This window comes from Anguilla anguilla, chromosome 3, assembly GCF_013347855.1.
Source record: "Anguilla anguilla isolate fAngAng1 chromosome 3, fAngAng1.pri, whole genome shotgun sequence".
In the NCBI taxonomy this organism is placed as follows: domain Eukaryota; kingdom Metazoa; phylum Chordata; class Actinopteri; order Anguilliformes; family Anguillidae; genus Anguilla; species Anguilla anguilla.
In genome coordinates, this window is record NC_049203.1 from 15,135,763 (window position 1) to 15,159,138 (window position 23,376).

The window sequence follows — 23,376 nt, forward strand, 5'->3', positions numbered from 1 at the left end:
TCTCGCTGTTCTGTCCGCAGGGTCCAGCAGGACCAGGGCTCACTTGGCACCCGGCCGGCAAGGGCGCCATGTTGGGAAAGATGCCTCTTACTTTAGCCCGATCTGACCCCTCATTTGCGGCAGTGGTTTAGCAGGCCGCATTTCATTGGAATTATGCGTCAGCACCATGACAATTTAAAGAAGGACAAGAGGAAAATTCCTGTGTGCAAACCCTGGCGCTTCTCTGGACCAGAAGGCTCCTCCCTCCAGGATCTCAGTTCGGCATTCAGTCTCTCGGGCGGAAAAGCCCAATGTTTTGCTTTAAACAACAACAAGCAAGAGAACAAACCCAGATTTCAAATGCTTACGATGAAAGAAAGTGAGAGAGAAAGAGAGAGAGAGAGAGAGAAGCACAAAGGGAAAAATAGCAAAGGAGGGATGGAGGGAGGAGGAGAGAGAGGTAGGATGAAGAAAATAGAGGGACGAGATAGATGAGCAATAGGCCTTTGGAAAAGATTTATTTATTCTTGGGAAGTTTTTTAAGCAGAACCTTTGAATTGTTACTGTGCATTGCACCATCTTTGCCATTGGCTAATGATTTCCCATTGGAATGTTTTAAGAGCAGCATCCTTCTCAAAGTACCTCTTTGTCATTTTCATTTCTCTGCAGCAGAAACCCATAATTCACTCAAACCCAGCTGCTTCCCTTGTCTTCCCTGTGCGAAAACAGTTTCATGGCTGGATTTCCTAATGATCGAAAAACTAAAAAAAGGGGGGAAAAAATTCTAGAAGAGTTCCATTAAGTGTATTTGGTGCAATAAACGAGGAATCTTGGCACTGGAGAAGGAACTGAGACAGACAGATCCAGACTTCATGGAACCCACCAGGGTTCTTAATCATGTCATATTAAGCATACCCATTATTGATGCTTTAATTCTGAATGATGTTTCAGATAATCTGGACTTTCAGCTCTGCTTCAACCACTGGGCCCATTTTATCACGTCTTCACACTGTGATTATGATGATGATGATAATGATGATGGAAGAAGAGTACTCAAACTCAGAATCCGAAATATTTGTTTTATGACAGAGAATCTTGATTTATTGCTGTTTGAGTGCTGTCCTCTTTTTCCACTCATTTGGGCACCGTTCAAACTTTTGAATCTGATTGGCTTTGAGGAGCTGTGGCAGAATGCAGAACTAATCTGATTGGCTGATGAGGACCAGTGGCGGAACTAATCCGATTGGCTGTTAGGACCAGTGGCAGAACTAAACGGGGTCTCATTTGCAACGGGAAATTCACAGCAGGGCATCATGCGCAGTGTGAGAGAGAAGTCATTACTACAAAATAACTCTCAGCTTGACTGCAGTGGGAGCTCGTTGTCTCCTGTAAATAACAAAAAAACAGACTCTTTGTAGTGCAAATGATGCCCTCACACACAAATTCACTTTTGACTTATCACGAGGGTGCAGGCTGCTCCCTTACTTTCTTTACTCTGCAGTTTTTTGCAAGCCCGAGCAGGAAACTCTATCCCAGGGCCGTGCAAGAACCTACCTAATCTACCAGTGGCAAATTAACAAAGTAGCAAAGTCATTTCTGTTTATTTATTTATTTATTTGCAAATTCACAATTAAAGCCTGTGTCCATGCATGACCTATTTACAGTCCTTTATCTCCCTCTCAGGTATGCTTGCTGTTCATCCTGCTAGAAAATGTGTGTGTTTGGGAGGAGGGTGCTTCTCCCGATTAGAAATGTCATTATTTATTTAGTTATAATAGATTGCGGCGGTGTTCCACTCTTTGGTGCAGACTGCCTGCAATATGCAAGCAAAGACTTTCTATGTAGGAATTTGTTGAAACTCATAACAACATAAGTTTCTACCACCACTCTTGACTTGAGTCAGAGTCACCATCTATATTAAAATCTATTTTATCAGACAACCTTATCCAGAGTGACTTACACATATTAAATTCTTAATTTAAAAAAAAAAATTTTAAGCAGACAATCCATATATGCACTTGGATATTTACTGAAGCAATGGAAGTTATGTACCTTGCAGAATGGTACAATAGCAGTGCCACACCTGGGAATTGAAACTACAGATTTCCAAGCCTGATTCCATAGCCATTATGCTACGCTGCTGCCCTTAGTGGCACATACAGTGGGGTGGGGGAATGAACCTGGTGATAAAGACATTTCTCCCTTATAAAACTGTATAATTTGGAGAAAGAATAGCTCATGCTGGTGGAAATTCAAACTACCAGCTTAAAACTGGGTATAATCTGTGCGACATTTGCCACAAGTTTGCAGTCGCAGAAAAATTTTTATCATATAAGATCATCGATCGCCGAAATCAGCCATCTTAGAGCTCCCACTTAGCCTCCGACGGAATTAGCTGCTACAACCACAGGCTACGGACTTCTAATGAACTACCAATAGGAGCACATTCTTTTGAACTTATCGCACAAAAGTGAAAGACAAGATATTATTGGGACTACATTGCACAGTCTCACATAAATCAAACTCAAAAGGAGGCCTCCAGTGGCGTAGCCCTTAGAGCGCTTTCCACATGCTCATTGCGAGCCGCGATGTCGGCGGTTTGAGTCCGACCCTCAACCTTTGTCGCATGTATTTCCCTCTCTCTCTCCTCCTAGTTCTTCCTGTCTCTCTAAACTGTTCTATCAAATAAAGCTGAAAAAGCCCAAAAAACTATTTAAAAAAAAAAATCTTAAAAGACAGTACACACCCAGCTTAAGATGGAATCTGGCTGAAATCAGCTTCTGCTCCAGGTGGATACCATCTTGAATTTGGTGTAGGTCTGTTGTCTATACCAAGCTGGCCCACCAGCTGGACCTGGTCTTGCTAGCACGGCTGCTTTCTGAACCATCTTACTGCGAACTTGACCATCTCCAAAACAGCTATAAAACCGGCTTGGAACCATGCTAGAATTTCCACAACGGTACTGGTCTTTCCGCCCAACTGGCTCATGCTAAGAAGTCCCTTTCTGACAGTTCTGCTGCTCTTGTGTGGCTCCACTGCAGTGAATTGGGGACTCTACATGGACTGCTACGCCCCATAGCGACGGGTGAGTGACAGAGTTGAAATGGCAACCAGCTTACATCTAGCCCTGCCAGCCAGCAACCTCTTAGTCACAACATTGAAGAAATTCCAGCAAGAGACCTATTACCCCTGCATTTCAATTTCACAAATAAATGTCCTTCAGCATATTTCAGGAGTTCGGTATTTTACAACTGTGAAATTAAAATTTAAGTGTAGGCTTTTGGGAATATTACTGCAAGTAACTAGATATGCTTAGAAATCTACAGGGGCATATTCGGGGCAAAAAGAGAGTTTACTTGAACTTGGTTTGGAAAACAGTTCAATAGTCTCTGAAATCATTGACCAACATACAAACATCAATGCAGACACAAACACACATTCACACACTCAGACATACATGTGTACAAACACATTCAAACACAGACGTGCTTCTGCAAAAATATGCACAAAACACACACAAACACACACACACACAGGCACCCACACACAAAAATATTCATGTGCATGTGCACACACAAACACCCACCCACACACACAAGACTACAATGCACCAAGCGATAAGATTATGTTCCCTATTGTTATAACTCACTGATCAATACTCCCCACCCCCAAAGGGTTTATCTCCTCTTCTTTTCTGCACAGATTTCAGGGACCATGATTGATGAGTGCTGGACTGTTTTGTACCAAACCCACAGTTTCTATAATTACCCATGATACACCTGAAGAAAAGGAATCGGTAGAAAGGAGGGGAAGAAGAGCAGATAAAATTGCTCCCTCCCCCTCTCTCTCTCTCTCTCTCTCTCTCTCTCTCCTCTTCTATAAAACAGAGGGTTCCGCCTCACTTCTTTCTTGGCCTTCAGCGAGAGATGAAAGTCGGGGACGTGTGTCTATGCATGTCTGACAGGTGCGCAGTAGGTTCATTCTAAACTCGCCATCAGCTAGTGGGTTTCTAAACAGACAGGCCAACAGACAGCGGGGTTCTTTCATTGTATCTGCAATGCACCTCTCTAACAACCTGAAATGAATCAGGCTTTCTGCTTGGGGCCGCAATACAAAGCAAACACCACCAAACGTGTGTTTGCTTTGTGCGCAGTCTAATCTAATGAAGAGCTACGAAAAGGATGACAGTTTTGTCTTCAACCCTCTGTTTTTTTTTTTTTTGGCATACAAGAGAATGCTTATTTTATGAAATAAAATATTTAGACAGAGAGGCTGAGGAGCACATAAAGTTCCAGGCGTAGTGGGGCTTGCAGGAGCATAACACAGGCTTGTGTGTTTGATAGCTCTTGCAGAGACATGGTGTGACTTAATCACCAAAAGCAGAATATGAACAATTACCATGGTAACACACTGACAAATGGAACACCAAAAAGACTGGTCAGCCAGCTTCAAACAGACCTCTCTGTGGCTGCAGGGCAGACGTGGGTGAGCTACCGAACACGCCCTGCACCGCACAAACCCTGCGCTGCACACACCCCGCTCCCCAGATAAGCACTGAAGGCATACTGTCTGTGCTAAAAGGGCAGCAGCTCTACTTGCAAAGACGTATTTAAGCGAGTTAATCATGCAAAGGTGCGGACGCAGACATGTGCCGTGAGGACAAAGGCCAATCAGAGAGAAGGTTTTTTTGCCCGGGGCCCCTCTAGGTGCTTCTTTCCCTCTGACGCACGGATTGATTTTTGCGCTGGCTGGACTGACGCCCGACCCGTCTTCCTGGCACAAACTTTAAAGCCGTCAAGCCCGGATCCAAACCCCGGCCAGCCAATTCCGCTTTGTTTGCATGTCACTTTGTTCCTGTCAGATTACTTGTCAGCAATCAATCAGAACCCTTCCCTGAGCTGCCTGAGCCCGATCAGCAGATGCTGCCCATCAACTATTGATGTGGCATGTTAAATTCAGGCCTCCAAAGGAACACCACCCCCCCCCCCCCCCCCCCCTTTACTCAGCTGCATGGCAGGGTGTGAATTGGACACGGTGCATCATGGGACTAACACAGCCACCCAGGTCAGGTGTCGCATCCCGTCATTCAAAACTGCAAGTCATTTTGAGAATAGACCCACCCCCTCCTCCCTCCTACCCTGTCCCTACTCCTATAGGGGGTATGTACCCTTTTCCTGCAAGTATGCATGCATGCACAAACGCATTAAGATGCCACTTCATCTTCAGTACGCTAAATGTTCCCTGATGGCTCTTGTCAGCTGTCAGGAGGCTAAGCACTGGGACATCACTGCAGGGGAAACAGAGAGTGCATCTCCACGATGCGTCACACATTACAAATGGACAGCCCATACTCCTGCAATATGGCAGTAATAATTTCCATGAAGGACCATTATTAGAATTAAGCCTCAAGGCCCAAATTCAATCTTTTTTTTAAATATATGTTGATTGTATAAGGTCATAGATGCCCTGAAGAAAGGCTTTCATATAAAACCCTCAAAAACCCCACACTCTGCAATGGCTGACTGCTGTTGAGAAAAGTACTGCTAATTGATATTGAGAAGAAAAAAAATCAAAGCATACGAGTTCAACTTGCAGAATAAAAATATGTTACATTTACATGTATTTCCAGAGTATAAGGTCATGTTTCGTGCAATAAATTTACTTGTCAAAAAGAGACACAATGGAGTAAAACAATTAAGCCTTTAACTATCCTGTTTTTTATATAATATTCAGCAGATTATTTTGCTCCATATCTCTGTTAGGTAAAATGAATGAATGTGATTTAGCTGCCGGAAACTTTATAAGCTCTCTGTACTTTGTACGCTTCTGTTAAATATCTGAAAAGATCCAAATGATTAATTTCAATATTTTTATTGCTTTTACAGAATTAATGGGCCTTCCATTTTCTCTGGCCACAAGCAGAGTTTTTTTTTCTCTGCATAAAGCATGTTATATCTGCTGACTTGCACTTTTGAGAACATAAAGTTTAAAAACGGTACTGCATTCCCCCATAATTTTTATTAAAGAGGAAATGTGTGGGTGGCATACATTATGCGGGAATGTAAGCATTAAGTTATTATAATAATTTAACAATATTATGTATTATCAGGGCTAGGGGACTCCTATACATGTTAGCATAAGAATTACCCAGAAATAAAACAAGTAGAAAGGGCTTCTTTCTTTTTTTTTTTTTGAATGGTTTCATACTGTTAACTTTCAACAGACTGCAGTACAGGCCTTTCCTCTGTTGTCCAAACTCTTGTATCATAGTATTTGTTATAAATAAATTTGTTTTGCTTGTTTCATTACAGATGATCTAGTTACCATTTTTATTACAGGAAAAAAGAGCTCCTGAACAGTTATCACATTGGTTCTGTTAGTCATACATTCATATATATATATATATGTGTGTGTGTGTGTTTGTGTGTGTGTGTGTGTGTGTGTGCGTGTGTGCGTGTGTGTGTGTGTGCGTGTGTGTTTGTGTGTGCGTGTGTGTTTGTGAGACCTCAAAGTTCCAGTCATTTGATTTAATGTCTGCCTTTCAGCCCTGTTAGAAGTAGGTGCCTTCAAAGGGCTTAATCCCAGACTTGACCATATTATTTCCAAGTTATTTGCACAGTAGATTTCTTTATCCAAACTGCCTCACATGGCTTAGCTTTTGCACAAAGCCGAATATGTAAAGACAGATTTTTTGATATTTAGGCTATCTTAAGTGCTTTGAGAACTGAACCTGAAATCCACTGGGTGAGATGCCATTACACCAACTTTGTTACTGACTGGTGAAAAGTGTGTTTGTAAAACATCCGTCAAACTATCGGTTCTGACACACCACAGCTTTTAGGTCAGTTAAATCCTTTTATATCCTTTATGTCCTTTAAAAAAAGAATAAATAGGCACCTGAGGAGTAATTAGTTTGGTGTGAAGAAATTTTAGAATTTAAAAGTACTTTCCAAAATAATTTAATTTTGAATGGACTTTGATGGTGAAATTTGCTTTCTGTTACCAGAGGTTTGTAAACTGAAATACCTCGAGCAACCACTGGAGTTTGTGAGCTTCATAGAGAATGGCAATCCCAGGACCCCCGCCTGCAATATTGCGACACTGGAGGGAGGGAGGAAACGAGGTGGTGGTGGAGAAAAGGAGGATCCGTTTTTTGAACATTGGGACGCACCCCCAGAAATCTTTTTGGGCTGCTAATTAGTAGTCCGGCTGTCCAAATAAGGATTTAAATGTAAGCCTACAAGATGGTAGAGCTCCAGGAACAGGGTTGGTTACCACTGCCCTACCGCAATTCACCACCAGAACTGTAGCCCTGGATACAAATCACAACATAGCTATAACGAGCTATAATTTTGCTACATTGACAGGAGCACATATATAATTTCGGACTGGCAGGATTAAGGGGTACCTGCATGAGAATTAATTTGTTCCTTAAATATGAAATATATTTCTTGATTCATTTTTGCGTTGATTTGCATTACAATGCCAACACTTGCACAAAACAGACTCCCCTGTTAGTTTAGATTTTCACCCTTCCAGACACACCACCCCATTCTGGACTGGTAACAAACTGTCGGAGGAATGTTAAAATGAAGCAGGAAAAAGAATAAAGAAGAACGCAAAAAGTGCGGTCTTTGTCTCCACCAAGTGGTTCTGTAGCGCCAATAATTCCTTCTATTTAAAATGGGCTACGAAGGCTGCATTTACCCTTGGAGTGTGTGTGACTGCGATTTTCCTGTTTGAGTAAGGCTGGCAGCATTCTCAAATCCACTCAGCACAGCATTCCCCTTCCTCTCACCCTTTTAAAAATGATGCGCAGTCTAATGTGTTGGGCACGCTCACGTCGCCGGAACCCACTCACAACCGAAAAGCCTGCATGAAAAAAACAGCTGTAAATATAAGAGGGAGTCGTGACAAGGTGTCAGGATTTTACAACTCAGATTAATGGAAATAAAATAGCGCCGGCTAAGCATGACGAGCACATTGGTGCAATTTCAAAAGTAAGCGGTGAGGCTGCCCTGGAAGATGTGATGATATTAGGTGCATTGGGCACCGAGACTCTCTCCAATGGTTCTGATAAGATTACCGCATATGCGACAGTTGCTGAGGAATAACGTTGTCCTATTCCTCGGTGCGGGTTGCAAGGGACTACCAAAAAAATGGCCATCGATTGCCATGAGTGGGTAAAAAAGAAGGGTTCTCTGGATCCCTTGCATATTGGCTAAATGATGTTCTGCTGCAAAATGGCTGCCTTGCATCACCCAGGAGGGTGTTATGCTTTGGTTGTGCTTTGAGTGGGTCACTCCCTTCCCTCCAATCCTACGGTTGCCAGACATTCGACTGAAATGTCCGGTTTTTTTAATGATTTGTACAGGTCCAGTTTGTGGTCTCGAATGATGGAAGAAATTTACCATTAGGTGTAGTCTTTAATGAATTTGTGTGCCTTTTTCTATGTCTGTGCAAACTGTTTTGTTTGATACTTGATACAATGTTTAGTTTGATCCTTATGATACAAATCTGATTCTGTAGCAGAGCAGCGGTAAGCAATGTAGTAGCCGTGACATTTCCCCTATGGGCAAACTACCTCCACCTGCGTTGCTTTCCTGTGTGCTGTCTGGGTATTACCTGCTTTAACAATGAAGTGGTCTTATACACCTGTTTTCTATAGAAACTCTTTGTGACAATGCCTCACACACACAAGTGCTGAGACTCCATGTCAGAGCAGATCCCATCAGGGGTATAGGAGTGAGTCTGACAATGGGGAGTGCATTTGCTCCCCAGCCTCTACCACAGCTACCCAGTAGAGCTACTCTACACACCACCTCCCCTCCATCTCTCTACCCACCCTCCTTTCTATACCCACCCAAACGCTCTACTGACGCATATGGAGTCTATCAAATTTATCAAAAAACATTTACATCATTTGAGATCATGACGTAGAGAAATACAGAAAGAAAGATAGGCTGTATAACCATATGCAGACCTTGTTAATGCAGCGCCATAAATTGGACTTTTGTAAATTAAATCGGGCTGTTTTACAGCCTACTTCCATGGAGTAGGCCTACGCATAAAAAGGGTCTGTGTAGGTGTTGTGAAGCATGTGCGGCATATGCAAAGGTTGTCACATCAACCATTAGCTCAAAAGATCTATGAAGAGAGGAGAAACGAAAAATAAACGAAATAAACAAAAAAATCGATTATTCTTATCGATTGATTATAAGATCGATTTTTACCCATGTTTTTTTTTCACATTTAGGAGATGGTATAATGTTAATTAACTTCCTGTTCCAAATTTTAAACAAGGACTAGTTTAAATGCAGACTAGTTTGATTAAAGGTTAGCTGAAGAGGTTTGACGATACCAAAATACTTTATCAATATTTGAATATAAAAATACCAGAAACGTCATTAGGCGGCCTGCGCAACCTGTGCGACTTGCCGCACAGGTATGAATGCTTAGCCCGTTCGCGAGTGCCGCAAACAACACAAATCATGCAAACTATATGCACATTATGTAATAGTATAAAACAACCTTTACAATCACAAATCTATTACAAGACCTCATCTCACACCTGCAGGTGCCCAGAGCCGAGGAAGACGAGAAAAAAGAAAAAAAAAACATTGTTAGGGGGTTCAAATGGTAGATTAGCAAGCAGAGCAGGAGAGACCGAGGTGCCTGCGTGCGATAAGGAAAACCCCGGCAGAATAAGGCTATGGCAGCATAGCTAAGGGAAACAGAGGCAGGGGCCAACGCAGCCATGAGGGCAGGCTTGAGACAGTCATCACCAGACCATGACCGCTTCAGCTTAACACAGCACTACCAATGATGATCCAGTGACAGCACTAACCGTTCAGTCCACCAGAGACTCTATAGCTATGCCCGCCACCCACTCCTGCCCCTCAAATATGAGAGAGACTAAAAAGATATGTTTTCAGCCTAGCTTTAAATAAGGTGATAGTGTCTGTGCCCCGAACATGGGCAGGCAACTTGTTCCACAGGAGGGGAGCACGATAGGAGAAGGCTCTACCACCTATGGTACTTTTAGCTATTCTAGGAATAACAAGGAGGCCTGCACCCTGCGAACGGAGCGTTCGTGAGGGAATATAAGGAAGAGAGTGGTCAATGTGTGGACGTATTCTATAATTATAATATAGACTGCCAGTAGAGGCAGAAACTCAGGGGATTTTCAAGACCAGGCTTGATTTGGTGTTAAATACAATATAGTCCACAGGTAAGCAGAGCACTAGGTACAATTTAGTCCAGAAAATGGCGAGCATTGTTGGGCTGCATGGCCTGTTCTCCTCATTATTTTATATTATGTAATTGTATGTTATGTTTTGTATGTTTTATGTTGTAATACTGAAAGCACCATTGGCTTTCAGTATTACAAAGAAAATACTGTAGTCAATTCACTTACAGGATCCCATTCATGCAATCAAAATCAGTTTTAAGTATATAGTATGCCTTTAACTTTTGGATACTGGTGTCATTTTAAAGTAAAACTGCTAGCATCTCCGTCGCCAAAAATAAAAAAATGAAAGGCGATACTGGATTCCACAGCCTTGCTTTATCCCGCGCCTGATGTTAAAATCGAAGGGAGGTTCCATGAGAATAGATAGGGAGGGGCAGCCTCTTTCATCCCCGCTCCCGTTCCGGGTATCGCTGAGTCAAGTTTGCATCTTTCGCTCTCAGCTGAAACTTCAATAATTAACAAATGGGGGCAACAGTCACGCCTTTTTCACTCACCAGGAAAACCTGTTTTACAACGGAGGAGCAGAAATATATGTTCTGCATTTACACTGAACAACAGCAGTGGATACAGGAGAAATATATGGACGGAAAGTAACCCTGGCAATTCATCGAATTGTAAACGTGTTTACCAGATGATTCTGGTTGTTGTACCCTGTTAAAAGGCTGAAGGGAAATAATCGTGATAGAGAGCCAGATAGTTGCTGTAAGCTAAGTGCCATTGGCAAGTGCAGGCACGCTGTGTTCCATCCGACAGGAAAAAATGAAAATCGAGGATGACAAAAGACCCTGTAAGTACCATTCTTTTTTTCTATTTGTAATTCATAGTAAACATAAGAGCAGACATTTTCGTGGAAGCATCTTTTCGTCAAGAGTTATGATGGCGGTGGCTAGCTAGTCTGCTAATGTAAACGATTCGTGTTCGGCTTATAGACTGAAGGTTCTTGTGCTTTGCTATCATTTGCCAGCATTGGCTAGCTCGCCTGTCATGCAGTCATCTATTATCACTAACGTTAGTTTTGTACACTACTGCGTCTAGCTAGCTTTAATCATGCGTTGCAGAAGGATGCAAGCTTAAATTGTTGCTTCTAATAGCTTCTGAATTTATTTTGCTCGTGAAATATAATACTTGATATTATACGGTCTCCGTCTAGCCATCGGAACAATTTAAATATTCCATTATTTTATTTATGCCAAAAAAACCTTTATATGGTATTGCAAAGAAGAGAGGTAAATTGTGTAGGCTAATTAGCGTGTGAGCTAGATCTCAGTTTAAATCAGAACCCTATGGAACCACAATGTCACTAAAATGTCTTTAGACAGCTACTGTCGTTAGCTGATCCCTTCCATTTTGTTTTCTGACTTAGACTCCAGGTAACATTGACCAAGTAGTGTATAAACTTTGACCAAAATCATGTCACTGTGTTGTCGACATTACGAATGTTCACTTGAAAGTATTTCGGAGGCTTAATACGGCTTAATAGAACTGAAGAAACTGGTCAGGAATGGAAACAGGCAGAACCTTCCTTTTTTCCTGAATTGGTCACAATTAAGAGTTTATTCTGGCATACGCATAGCAGTTTTAGTTTCCCATTTCACTGATTTAGGATATCCAGATCAGTATTATAAACTCTGACACCCCTGGCCTGGGCCTGGATCATCAACCCTTGTTCTGAAGAGTTAAGCGGTCTGCTCATTTTTGTTCTTACAGGACTACAATCAATTAGCCTAATCATAACAGCTGACGAACAGTTAACTTGCTGCACCTGTCTTTCTTGAGTCTAATTGGTTGTTGATTAAAAAGAAAATAATAAATAAACAGGCCCTGCATCTCTAGGATGGGGTATGGGCAAAATGGCATGCCTTGCTTGGCTGACCATGCTAAACTGCAATTATCTTCTTCACATTGGTGTGATTAGCTGTATATGGAGGGTACAGTCTTTTTTGTACAGCCTGTATATGAAAGGTCCTTAACAACGCAAATTCCTCTCAGGCCTCCAGGTTGAACCAGAAGTCAAATCCTGATCCTGATGTCACACTTAGTCTTTTCTCTGCTTTTACTAAGTAACTATACTTAGGATGTGAAAAGTAGCAATACATTGATTGATTGATTATTGATGATGATGATGATGATGATTATTATTATTATTATTATTATTAGTGGTAGTAGTTGTTGGCTGGGGTGTTTTTTTCCACACACCCAAGACTAATCCACACCATTGTTTTGGCAGCTTTCCCCTGGGTTGGCATGGACATTGGGGGATCCCTGGTGAAGCTGGTGTACTTCGAGCCACTGGACATGACAGCCGAGGAGGAACAGGAGGAGTCAGAGTGCCTGAAGAGCATCCGGTGCTACCTGACCTCCAGCGTGGCCTATGGCTCCATGGGTATCCGCGACGCCCACCTGGAGCTCAAAGACCTGACCTTGCTGGGTCGCCGCGGTAACCTGCACTTCATCCGTTTCCCCACCCAGGACATGGCCACCTTCTTCCAGATGGCCCGTGAGAAGGACTGCTCCACCCTTCAAGCCATGCTCAGCGTCACCGGAGGCGGAGCGTGCAAGTTTGAGGAGGAGTTCCATGCAGTGAGTTTATTGTCCAAGCTTTTTTATGCTGGCTAACGAGATAACTTGCTATCTGTTTGCACATATCAAATGACAAGAATAGGCACTTAGCTATATGGATGGAGGAACTGAGGGGGCTACAAGGGGTAGGGCTGTCACTCAAAAAAAAGAGTTACAAAAATGTTTTTAATTTTCTAGCATCAAAATTTCAATAATACGTTGCCTAAATGTATAATTATTATGGCTCAGTTTTAGTTTTGCATTAGACTTGTAGCTACATAGCTTCAATATGTTATGCCATAACTAAGAATTAGGCCTAATGGCAACAGTGTTTGAAGTTTTTTGGAAAAAAAAAATCCAGTGCCAATGCCAATAACTCCGTAGATGAGCTGTTGATGAAAAAATAATAATAATAATTATAATGCTCAAGTATCTTGTTTTCTTTTAGTGGAAGGAACAGTTGTGAAACTGCAGAGGCTTCACTGACACGTGATACTTTGTGCTCATCTCTCACTGACCTGTGAAAATTGCAAAAAAAACAAATTGGTTCCTTGTTCTGTTCCCTCTCCAGATTGGGAACTTGCAGCTGCACAAAGCTGATGAAATAAACAGTTTGGTGCGTGGGGTGCTGTACCTGTGTGGCCAGATCGAGTGCTACTCCTTCCAGAATGTGCAGGACATGGAGTGTTGCCAGAAGGCTCCCTATGACCTGCAGGACCCCTACCCTCTGCTATTGGTTAACTGCGGGACTGGGGTCAGCATTATCGCCATCCACTCCCAGGATAACTATGAAATTGTGGGCGGCACCAGGTACCCCAGTCTCTTACTACCTGCTGTACTATATAATTATAATATTAATAATAATAATGGTAACAACAGTAATCATTTTACAGTCCCTCTTGCCTTTACCAGTCTGCCGCCCCCTTGGGTGATGCACTGTGGCCTCTGTCTGGCAGAACTCTTACCAGATCAGCTGAAATGTGGAGGAAGAGAATTGCATTACATTTAAATGCTGAAACCAGTAAAATGGTTGCAGTTTATTGTGCTATAATGTATGACAAGCCTACCTGCATCAGTATAGGTACTGGTTGAATTGGCCATTGGTGTAAATATTGGTTGTTAATATCAGCCTAGAATTCCTCTATCTTAGATCAGTGCTTTATTATTATTGTTATTATTATTGTTATTGTAAGGAATTAGATTTAGTTGCAGGGAGGAAAACATGTTTATCTGACTCCATTAACTTCAAATCCTGTAAAGTGAAGATGTATGTGAATACATGTGATCGCGTACACGTGCATTGGCTGCTCTGAAAAAGGAAAAAAACTTTATTATGACACAGTATGATCGTTGGCAATAACCAAGGATAGGCAGTTTCAACGATGGAGAAGGTGACCACTTTAATTCACAAAGCAAGACAAAAGACTGCTATGAAAATAAAAGACATACAAACTAACAAATTAGGACAAAGAAAAGGAACACAAAGTGAGTATTGATGAATGCCCAAATATTCTGTACAGCAAAGACTATGGTACCAGGAGAACTGCTAAGCAGATTCTCCTGGAATGTTTCTTTGGACTTCCCTTAAATCCAATCCTGAGAAAGCCTTCCATACCCCACAGCTCCCTGGGTTTGCTCAAATAAGGTTTGGACACAAATAGGCAGGTAACATCTGCCCCACCAAGAACCCCCCCTACTCCTCCAGAACGAGAGAAACTGCACTTCCCCCCCTACTCTGTAGACAAAGGAGAAGTATCAAAATCCAGTGACAGTAATAAGATAACTTTATAACTTTGTACGATGGCACGTGATCCTATGATTTTACCTATCAATTCTCCAAATACTTCTCTATGGGAATCAATGGTGGTGACCCATCTGTGACCCAGACACGTATGTAGGCATACCTATGTATAAATATACTATGCTTTATATACTTGTGATCATAACCCCACATACCATGTCATACCCATTCAGTGTGCTTGTCTATGTGCTGCTCTCCCCATCCTGGGGCATTTTATGGCTCCACTCATGTACAGCAGTGGCATTTTTACAACTCCACCAGTGTGCACGCCATGGAAGAATATGTCCCGTTGTGAAGGAACAACAGAGTTGATTGGGAAAACTGAAATTTTACTTTACATTATTATTTTTATTATTATTGACCTTTGATTATATACTTCTGATGTGGAGTGCTTTGTGATTTGGCTTTAAATGAAAAGGGCAATAGTAATATTATATCATATACATTAAAGTAAGTGTTATCGTGACGTGTGTCTCACATCATGTCGTTTCAGCTACGGGGGCGGGTCCTTCTTGGGCCTGTGCAGCCTGCTGACTGGGTGCGAGACGTTCGACGAGGCCATGGAGCTGGCCTCCAGAGGAGACAGCAGTCGCGTCGACGTGCTGGTGCGCGACATCTACGGCGGGGACTACGAACGCCTCCACATTCCGGCATGGCTCGTGGTCGCCAGGTGAGTTTCGGCGACCGGCCGGCAGGATTTCGCCTACCGGCGCGCGCCGAAGTGTCCGGAGATGCTGTGCATCGCCACTCCCGCTTTCGGCAGTTCCCACCTTGCGGCGACCCTTATTTTTCAGGCATGATTACCACACACGCCAAATCGATATGTCCTGTCGTGAGTATGTGACACTAAGCGCGAGAGTGCGAAAAATGTGGAACGCACCTGTGCTCTATCACCTTGCATAGAACTTTTAACTGTAAGTTGTGTAGGACACCTTATTTGAAGTGGATTTCCGTGCGTACACACAATTTATGCGTTTGAGCTTTGGAACAGTGATGAATCTGCCACTAGCTTCTATACTTGTAAGTGGTCAGGCATATTTGCCTTTTGGAACACCCAAGACCCTTGCTGAACAAAACCAGCGCAATGGAGGAGTGTGTGTTAGCATGTGCGTGCAGATGACAGCATGTGTGAGAGACGTGTGAGTGTTTGCATGTACGTATGCGTCTGTATGTGTATGTGGGTGTTAGTGAACGTGTGTGCGCATACAAGTGTGTGTGTTTGTGTGTGTGTGTGTGTGGGGGAGAATGGGAGGCAGGATAACCTTTCATTTACACACCCAGTTTAGTAATGAACCATTCACATTCTAATCCTTGTGTACCGATACACACTGTCTCCCTCCCTCTGTTCATAAGCCACTCAGCTCAACCTGTGCTTGTTTCTCTGAAGCTTTGGGAAGATGATTCATAAGGAGAAGAGAGAGGCGGCCAGCAGGGAGGATCTGGCGCGTGCAACGCTGGTCAGTGTCACCAACTGCATCACCGGGCTCGTCTGTTCCAAAGGCATCTTGAAGGTCAGGCCTCTACCATTCTTCTCTGCTCACTTGTAACACACACACACACACATGCACATTCACTCACATACACATACCCATACACAAACTCACACACGCACACCCCTAAACATTAACACACACACACACACACATGCACATTCACTCACATGCACATACCCATACACATACCCATACACAAACACACACACGCAAATTCACACACACATTCACACACACACACACGCATATACATTCACACACACATTCACACACACACAGACACACACAAACACGCACAGACACACGTTCACGCACACACCGGGCTTTGCGAGGATCTTCCTGCTGTCGGCCTCTTTACAGTGCTGCCTTGTGGCCTGTCAATCAAGCAGCATTGTACAGGGCTATGACTGCACGGAGAGATGGCCGTCTGCACAGAGGCTACGCACTCCTTAGGGCGGTGCCTCCCGGGCTAGGGCACGCACCCCCCCTTCCAGGCTGTAACGCAGCGTTTTTGCAGTGTTTTCACACCAGTCATTTCTCACCTCTTCAAAACCGATGTTGGTTTTGTCTGTGGGTTTGTGTTCGTTTGTGCGGGCAGGTAGGCGATACGTTACTCTGACCGATTGCGGCCGTAACCGCCCTCTGTCTAACGTCACCCGACTGGTGTTTGTGTCGCCCATCCTGCAGGACATCCTTGACCGGGTGTTGTTTGTGGGGAATTTACTGCGGGGGAACACTATCTCCAGGAAGCTGCTGGCCTTTGGAGTGCAGTTCTGGTCCAGAGGTCGGATGAAGCCACTGTTCCTGGAGCATGAGGTATTTTCACTCAACTGCACGCGCTCACTGTAAACACACTTATTACATTACATTACATTACATTACAGCACAGTGACCTACTTGAGATATCCCTTTCTCGTGCACAGCCTACACATGCACAGGCTCAGAAACTTTGACTCCGTTACTCTAAAACTCACCCTCACAGTCATTCAGTCTCTCTCTTCCTCACACACAGTCAGATTCACTCGCTTACACTCACATATGTTATTACATATATAATTACATTTTTTTCGAGCATTTATTTCTCAGCAAGCAGGAATATGATTGTGCCTCTCCTACTCCCAGCCACACAGCACTGCTGGTGAAGCATTCTTCTAATACACTCACGCATGAGCCAGAGCCATACCTGTCTACCCACAAAACTACAATGCCCACAATGCACCACTGTCACACCATCTCCATGGCAACAAGTTATCCTCCATCTCAAACTGGAAAATCCTGAAACAGATCCAGAGCTGTACACGCTATTAGTAGGAACATACAAGAGTGCACAGTAGCTGGCAGTATGATTACTGATGGATTCCAGCATGAATGTATTTTACCTATTTTTCTCATTTAGTAAATAACATACATTTTCCTGCAAAATGATCATAAGAAAAAGAAAAGGTTTTGTTACATGAAATTATGAGCGCATTCTGTCAAATAGTTTTTTATTAACACTGTGACAGCTGTAACACTTGACTGTCAGTCCATACACTGGATCCCCCATCTATACAGCAGTTCTTAATTCCACAGCGTCCGTCTGTTATCATTAAACATCTTATCAGTTCAGTTGTCCTGTTGCAGACAGACAGCTATGGTTGGGAATGTCCTGTTAGTATCGTAGTCTCTTCATTTGGTGGTCCGCTGCAGCACCCTATTTATATCGCACCACTGGCATTTACATATTCCTGTAATGCCTCTCATTCCTGAAGCGAAAATTGGCCTTCGTTCTTAGCTGAGCGATCGGCTGGTTTCGCTTGCGATTTTTGCGATCACTGCTCACCGTGTGTGTGTGTGTGTGTGTGTGTGTGTGTGTGGGGCCTGCAGCGTTTCAGCATGCGGCGGCTTTGCCAAAGGACACCTCAGCCCTGCTCTCTTATTGCAGTGATTCTCCGTCCGTTGCTAGGGACCTCTCTGCCGTTGCTAAGCTGAGAGTTATTAATCAGCGTGGTTTTTTTTTTTTCCCCTGGTACCTGCCTGAGCCTTCAGTTAGTATTTATTTATTTATTTATTTATTTATTTATTTATTTATTTATTTATTTATTTATTTACTCATTTAATACTTTTAGTAATGGCTGTTAGTATATGGACCTTGAGTCCGAAATAAAGTTTGATTGATTGATTAATGAAGTCAACAGCTGGACTGAGTGAATAAACTGGGCTCAGTGAACTCAGATGTTACAGATGCTCTATGAAATGGAACTGAGAGAGAAGAGCAAACGTAAGGGTGCAGATGTTCCATAATAACAGGCCTTCTCCAAACCTTCCCAGCCTAAAACCAAATTGACCGTGTGGCATGTGGTACAGTATGTTATGGGTATGCAGTTGACTTCTTGTGAACATAAGCCAAAACGACTGCCGCCTCAAACTAGCACTGAGTATGTGACAGGCACAGTGTTTTACTGTGGCTGTGGTGTGTGTCTGTGGGAAGGGCATCCGTTCTGTACCGCGGGTATCTTGTGATTGTCCTGGGCCCCTGTTAGGGCCCTGTCGTAACGGATTCTAACTCTTACCCCCCCCCCCCCACTCCCACTCGCTTTCCTGCAGGGGTATTGCACCGCAGTGGGAGCGCTCCTCCATCGGCTGAACGGCTCAGCCCCAGAAGCCTCGGAGGGACAGCAGCCCGGGTTCGACACTGAGGCCTGCTCTCCTCGGGAGACCGAGGATGATGAAAATTAATTCATAATTAAAGGATCAGTGCTGATAGATAGATTAGTGGAGAGTGCGAAGCTCACATTGACAGGCACACACACACATACACACACACACAAACTGCACGGGAGGGGCAGGACCAAAAATAAGCGGTCTCCTCACAGTTTTATCGGCGCGGAAACGCGCGCCCAACCTTTCGATCCGCAGAGATCTCCTTCAGTAGGGATGATCGACCGCCGCAGCGTCGCGGCGGCTTGGCGGCATTGTCCTGGCAACCACTCTGCACCACATAAACATTACGCTCCCAGCGTTTCTCTCTTGAGAATCCACAGAGCCGTACGTGGTTCTCGGCCAGAGCGTGTGTGCTCTGTAACGGATACTGTATCGGCTTGTAGAAATGAATCCATGTTATTTATCTGTGCTGGGGGACTATCTGGCTGTTCATGACCTCAAGGGTGTGTTCCCGGTGATCAGCCGTTTGATCTTTTAGTATGTGTGTCAGAGCTGGCAAGCTACGTTTTTATATAGTCACTACGGTACTAAGGGAAGAGTGGAGGCACTACGGAAGCCTACTGGGGCTCCTAAAATTTGTAAAGTTTAAACAGTCCATGACAAAAAGGCCTTGCAAATGGCCCAACCTCTTCCCTCAATGGGAACAGTTATGCTGTTTTGACATTTCACTTTTTCCCTTTTCTCTAATGGTGCATTTATTTTGTGTATGGAAATGGTTTCTCAAAAAAAAAAAAAACAGAAAAACTTGAAGTTCTATTTTTGATAGCATATCTTAAAATATGCTGATTGTACAAAAGCAGATCTGAAACCTAAAATGGTTGCTGTGCTCAGTAGCAGCCTGAAACTCATATTGAAATTGAATGTTTGATTAATCGCTATGAAAGAAGTGGTGCATATACCTGGGTTGCAGTTTTGTCCATAGAATTGTGTGCACCTCAATAAGAAAGAAATGGCCTTTCCACCTCTAACACTGTTTAGAGTGTTCTTAAAGCTGATAGAATAACGGCCTGCCTTTTGCACATCATTTTGATGCGACCGGTCCACTGTGCTTTGGTTCATTTCTGCTCTCCTGTCTGAAGGCTGTGAGCATGAGAATGGGTGGTAATGATGTGAATATTGGTGCACAGGTCAGTAGTGCCATAATACATCCTGCCTCAACAGATGCAGGCACCTTTAAAAGTCAGCTCTAAAATGTTGCCAACAATATTTCTGCAATGCCTACCTCAGTTAAAATCCAGAATGACTGTTCATGAAGGATGTGTGCAACATTTTTAAGAACAGGCAGAGGGCGCTGTTTAACGTCCACTGCTTTCAATTACCAGTAGAGGGCAGTGTGTAGCCTGTACTTTGTGCAGCTGAGACTCCATTTTGCTCTCAAATTTGCCTTGAGTGTTTTTTTACTCTCTGAAAGTAAAACGATCATTTCCTCTTTACTTCTTATTTACTTCTTATAATTTACTTCATGTCCTCTTACATTTTTATATTTATGTGGATGTTTAGAAAGAGGTGACTCGTTTTTAAAAGGGGAGAAATTACAGAATATTACTGATCACTGTGAGAGTTTTGTTAATATATTATTTTTAAATGCTTTGATTTTTTTGTATGCATTCATGTTGTAATGACTTTCCTGTTGAGTCTAAAACTACAATCTAATGTATCAGATGTACAGGTTTGTTTTTTAAGATGCTGCTTTTCACAGTTTTTCACAGATAATCTTTCATTTTTGATTTGATTTCTATTATTAGTCTGTATTAAATACTGAAATTGCACCTGTAATTCAGATATCAAGTGTTTACTGTATAATTAAGTGTGAATGTTAACTTGAATAAATTAACTAAACTTTTAACTCTCTATACTGGATTTGTTTCTTCCAAGCATTACACTCAGAGGATTTAGAAGCATCAGTTAACGAAGGTCTGTTACATGTACATGCACTGGGTTGAACAGTACTGCTGTTAACCGATATGTGTCCACATTCATCAAGTTTCATTGATCATATCTTGTTGCTGACTTGCACCTGAAAATGGTGTTGGAGATGGTTCCATTTACTCGCTTTTGGTTATCACACTGATGAAAAGCTTAATAACAGATCATTGTAGAAGTCTGGTTGAATATTACTGATAGTCAGTTTTCTAGCTAGCTTACCACTTACCATTACGCTTGCTAATAAGTCCAGACAAAGGAATTCATGAGCTTGCATTGAGTTTTGTACACACAGCTGCAGACATGATTGGTGTGAAAGCTCCCTGGTTCCTATGCATACTAGGAACCAGACACGTTTAGTCAGGGGACTTTAGTCTCTGGCTGTTTGGCATGTTGATATCCTTGGGGACCAAGCCGCGTGACTGCATGTGTGCACCACATGACATAGCGCGTGGAGGGAGAAGTGGTTTTATGACACATGGTACAATCAGAGAGGAAACTGCTTGGGAGTCCTCAAGCTTCTGAACCCCATGTTGGATAACGGCATGCTTCATTTTATTGCACGGCTTGCATCTTGTCCCATGTGAATCTGACTGATTTTGCTTACTCTGTTATGTGCATACACTTGGAAGGATGTGATTTTCCCTATGACTGAAATGCCAACTTGTATTTCCCCCTGTATACTGATTCTGAATAACCATTGTGTTTTCTAATGTCATCCACTTCTCATAGGTGTTTGTGTGTTGTATTAATTTTTTGAATAAATAAAAGGATCAATTTATCAATTTAATGGTACCTTGGTGAATGAAAATATCAGTTTCTTTCAAAAACATGAAAAGTTCTCAGTGATTCCAAACTTGTGAAGGGTAGTGTATGTAATTATTATGAGCTCACTGTGCATTGTCATTGCAACAATACAACAGCAGAGGGCAGTTTGGGCTGAAATGTGACCTAGAGGCCCTACTGACATCAGCAGAGCGTACCGGAAACAGTGGTTTTAAATGGAGGGCTATCCAGAGACATATGCACGAGACTAGTATATGGGAGCACAGCAAGAGCTGCTTAGTTCGGTTTAAAAATGTCACCTGCAACCTGCTCCTTGTGCAGCCAACCTGGGAGTCATCCTCTATAGAACGAAGCAAATGTTAAGAAGCAATCCTTTTAAGCACCTTTTCTGCCTCACGGATGCGGTAAAGTACACAAACGCGGTAAAGGAAACAACCTTATCTCACCCCCAAGCTTCCTGTTTGCAAGCACCCCACATCAAATGTCAGATTTCCTCTGTAGAGCAGAGGAAGCAACAAATCAGATCTGTTCTAAAACAACTATCAGATCTGCTCTCATCTCATCATTGTATCAATAATGATGATGATAATAATAATAATAATAATAATAATAATAATAATAACACTTCAAGTGATCTATATCCTCTTGAGACCCAGCAAAAAAAAAAGGTTTCTGAATTTTGTATGTCTACTGTAGTGGTATAGTAGCATGCATGGCTATGTCAGAAAAACATGTCCTCTGGAGAGGACAAAATTGAATGGCCCAGGTCTCAAGAAGATACAGCAACATTAAACATCAACAAAAAGAAATTATGTAATTTTAGCAATATGGTTGTCACGCTCATGGAGACAGGAAGAAGGAATTTGATGTCATTACAGACAAACATCCCTGGGGGAGTAGCAGAAAGCTCCCATAAGGGAATATTTTGCTTTACACCCTGGTTTTCACTGACGGTATAGTTTAGAGCAGCCAAGTTTAATTGTAAAGGTGGAGCAGTAGTTAGGGTGTGGGGAGCATGGGGTGTGCAGGTGTCAGTTCTTCTAAGGCATCATGGTTGATTTCTAGTGGACTGGAGGTGAGGTTTGAATATTCCACAGAGATTTAATATTTCTGATCCCAGCTCCCTGGCTTGCAGTTCCGTCTTTCATGAAAAACAAACAAAAGCACTGTCCCACACACATTGTAATTCTGAGAGTGCTTACTACATTACTGTATACAGCATAACAGTAATGACACTCAGTTTCAAAGCCATCTCACCTTTACCCCTGAACACGGCCATCAACCACTTCCTTTCCAGCGCTCTACCTCTGTCAGAAGAGATGAGCGACAGGAGACACACAAAAATGGACAAGCCAGAGCTGCATATGACATCCGACAGAACAGATGCGGAGGACGTAGAGGGAACAGAGAGAGCTTCTGCGAGGAATACAGTCAGTTCCACACTCCACTAAGATACCGCACGGAGCCATTTCACAATGTCTTTGGGAGCACAACGGGGTTAGGACTGCCGTGGGTCTGAACCATGGCCTCCACCATCCACACAGGACAAAAGATACAATTAGCCCACTGATTACCTAGGTGCAAAGGAACTAATCGCACTCTTAATTGAAACTGCGAGGTAAACTGCTGTGCGTGAGGGTGGCTGTTTGGAGAAGTCTTAAACCTTCCTCAGGAAGATATCCATGTATATTTGTAACATATTTCATTTTTAAAGGGATCCTAATGATTTTTTGCCACCCAGGGTCAGTTTCATAGTCAGCATTAAATAATAAATGCTGCTGTTATCAGTGTGTATGGTACCACAGTGAAATACACCGGTCAGCCACAACATTAAAACCACCTACCTAATATTGTGTAGGTCCCCCTTGTGCCGCCAAAAC

General features: G+C 42.8%; 1 protein-coding gene across 1 annotated transcript; it reads left to right on the forward strand.

The window, feature by feature from the left end:
* The first annotated feature begins 10,544 nt into the window (after nt 1–10,544).
* Nucleotides 10,545–19,523, forward strand: LOC118222549 (pantothenate kinase 3-like). The gene is made up of 7 exons (XM_035408216.1): nt 10,545–11,018; nt 12,459–12,811; nt 13,362–13,600; nt 15,085–15,261; nt 15,979–16,102; nt 16,772–16,900; nt 18,671–19,523. Exons 1-7 carry the CDS (start codon nt 10,991–10,993, stop codon nt 18,800–18,802), a joined length of 1,182 nt encoding a protein of 393 aa, XP_035264107.1. The 5' UTR covers nt 10,545–10,990; the 3' UTR covers nt 18,803–19,523.
* Nucleotides 19,524–23,376: the final 3,853 nt, after the last annotated feature.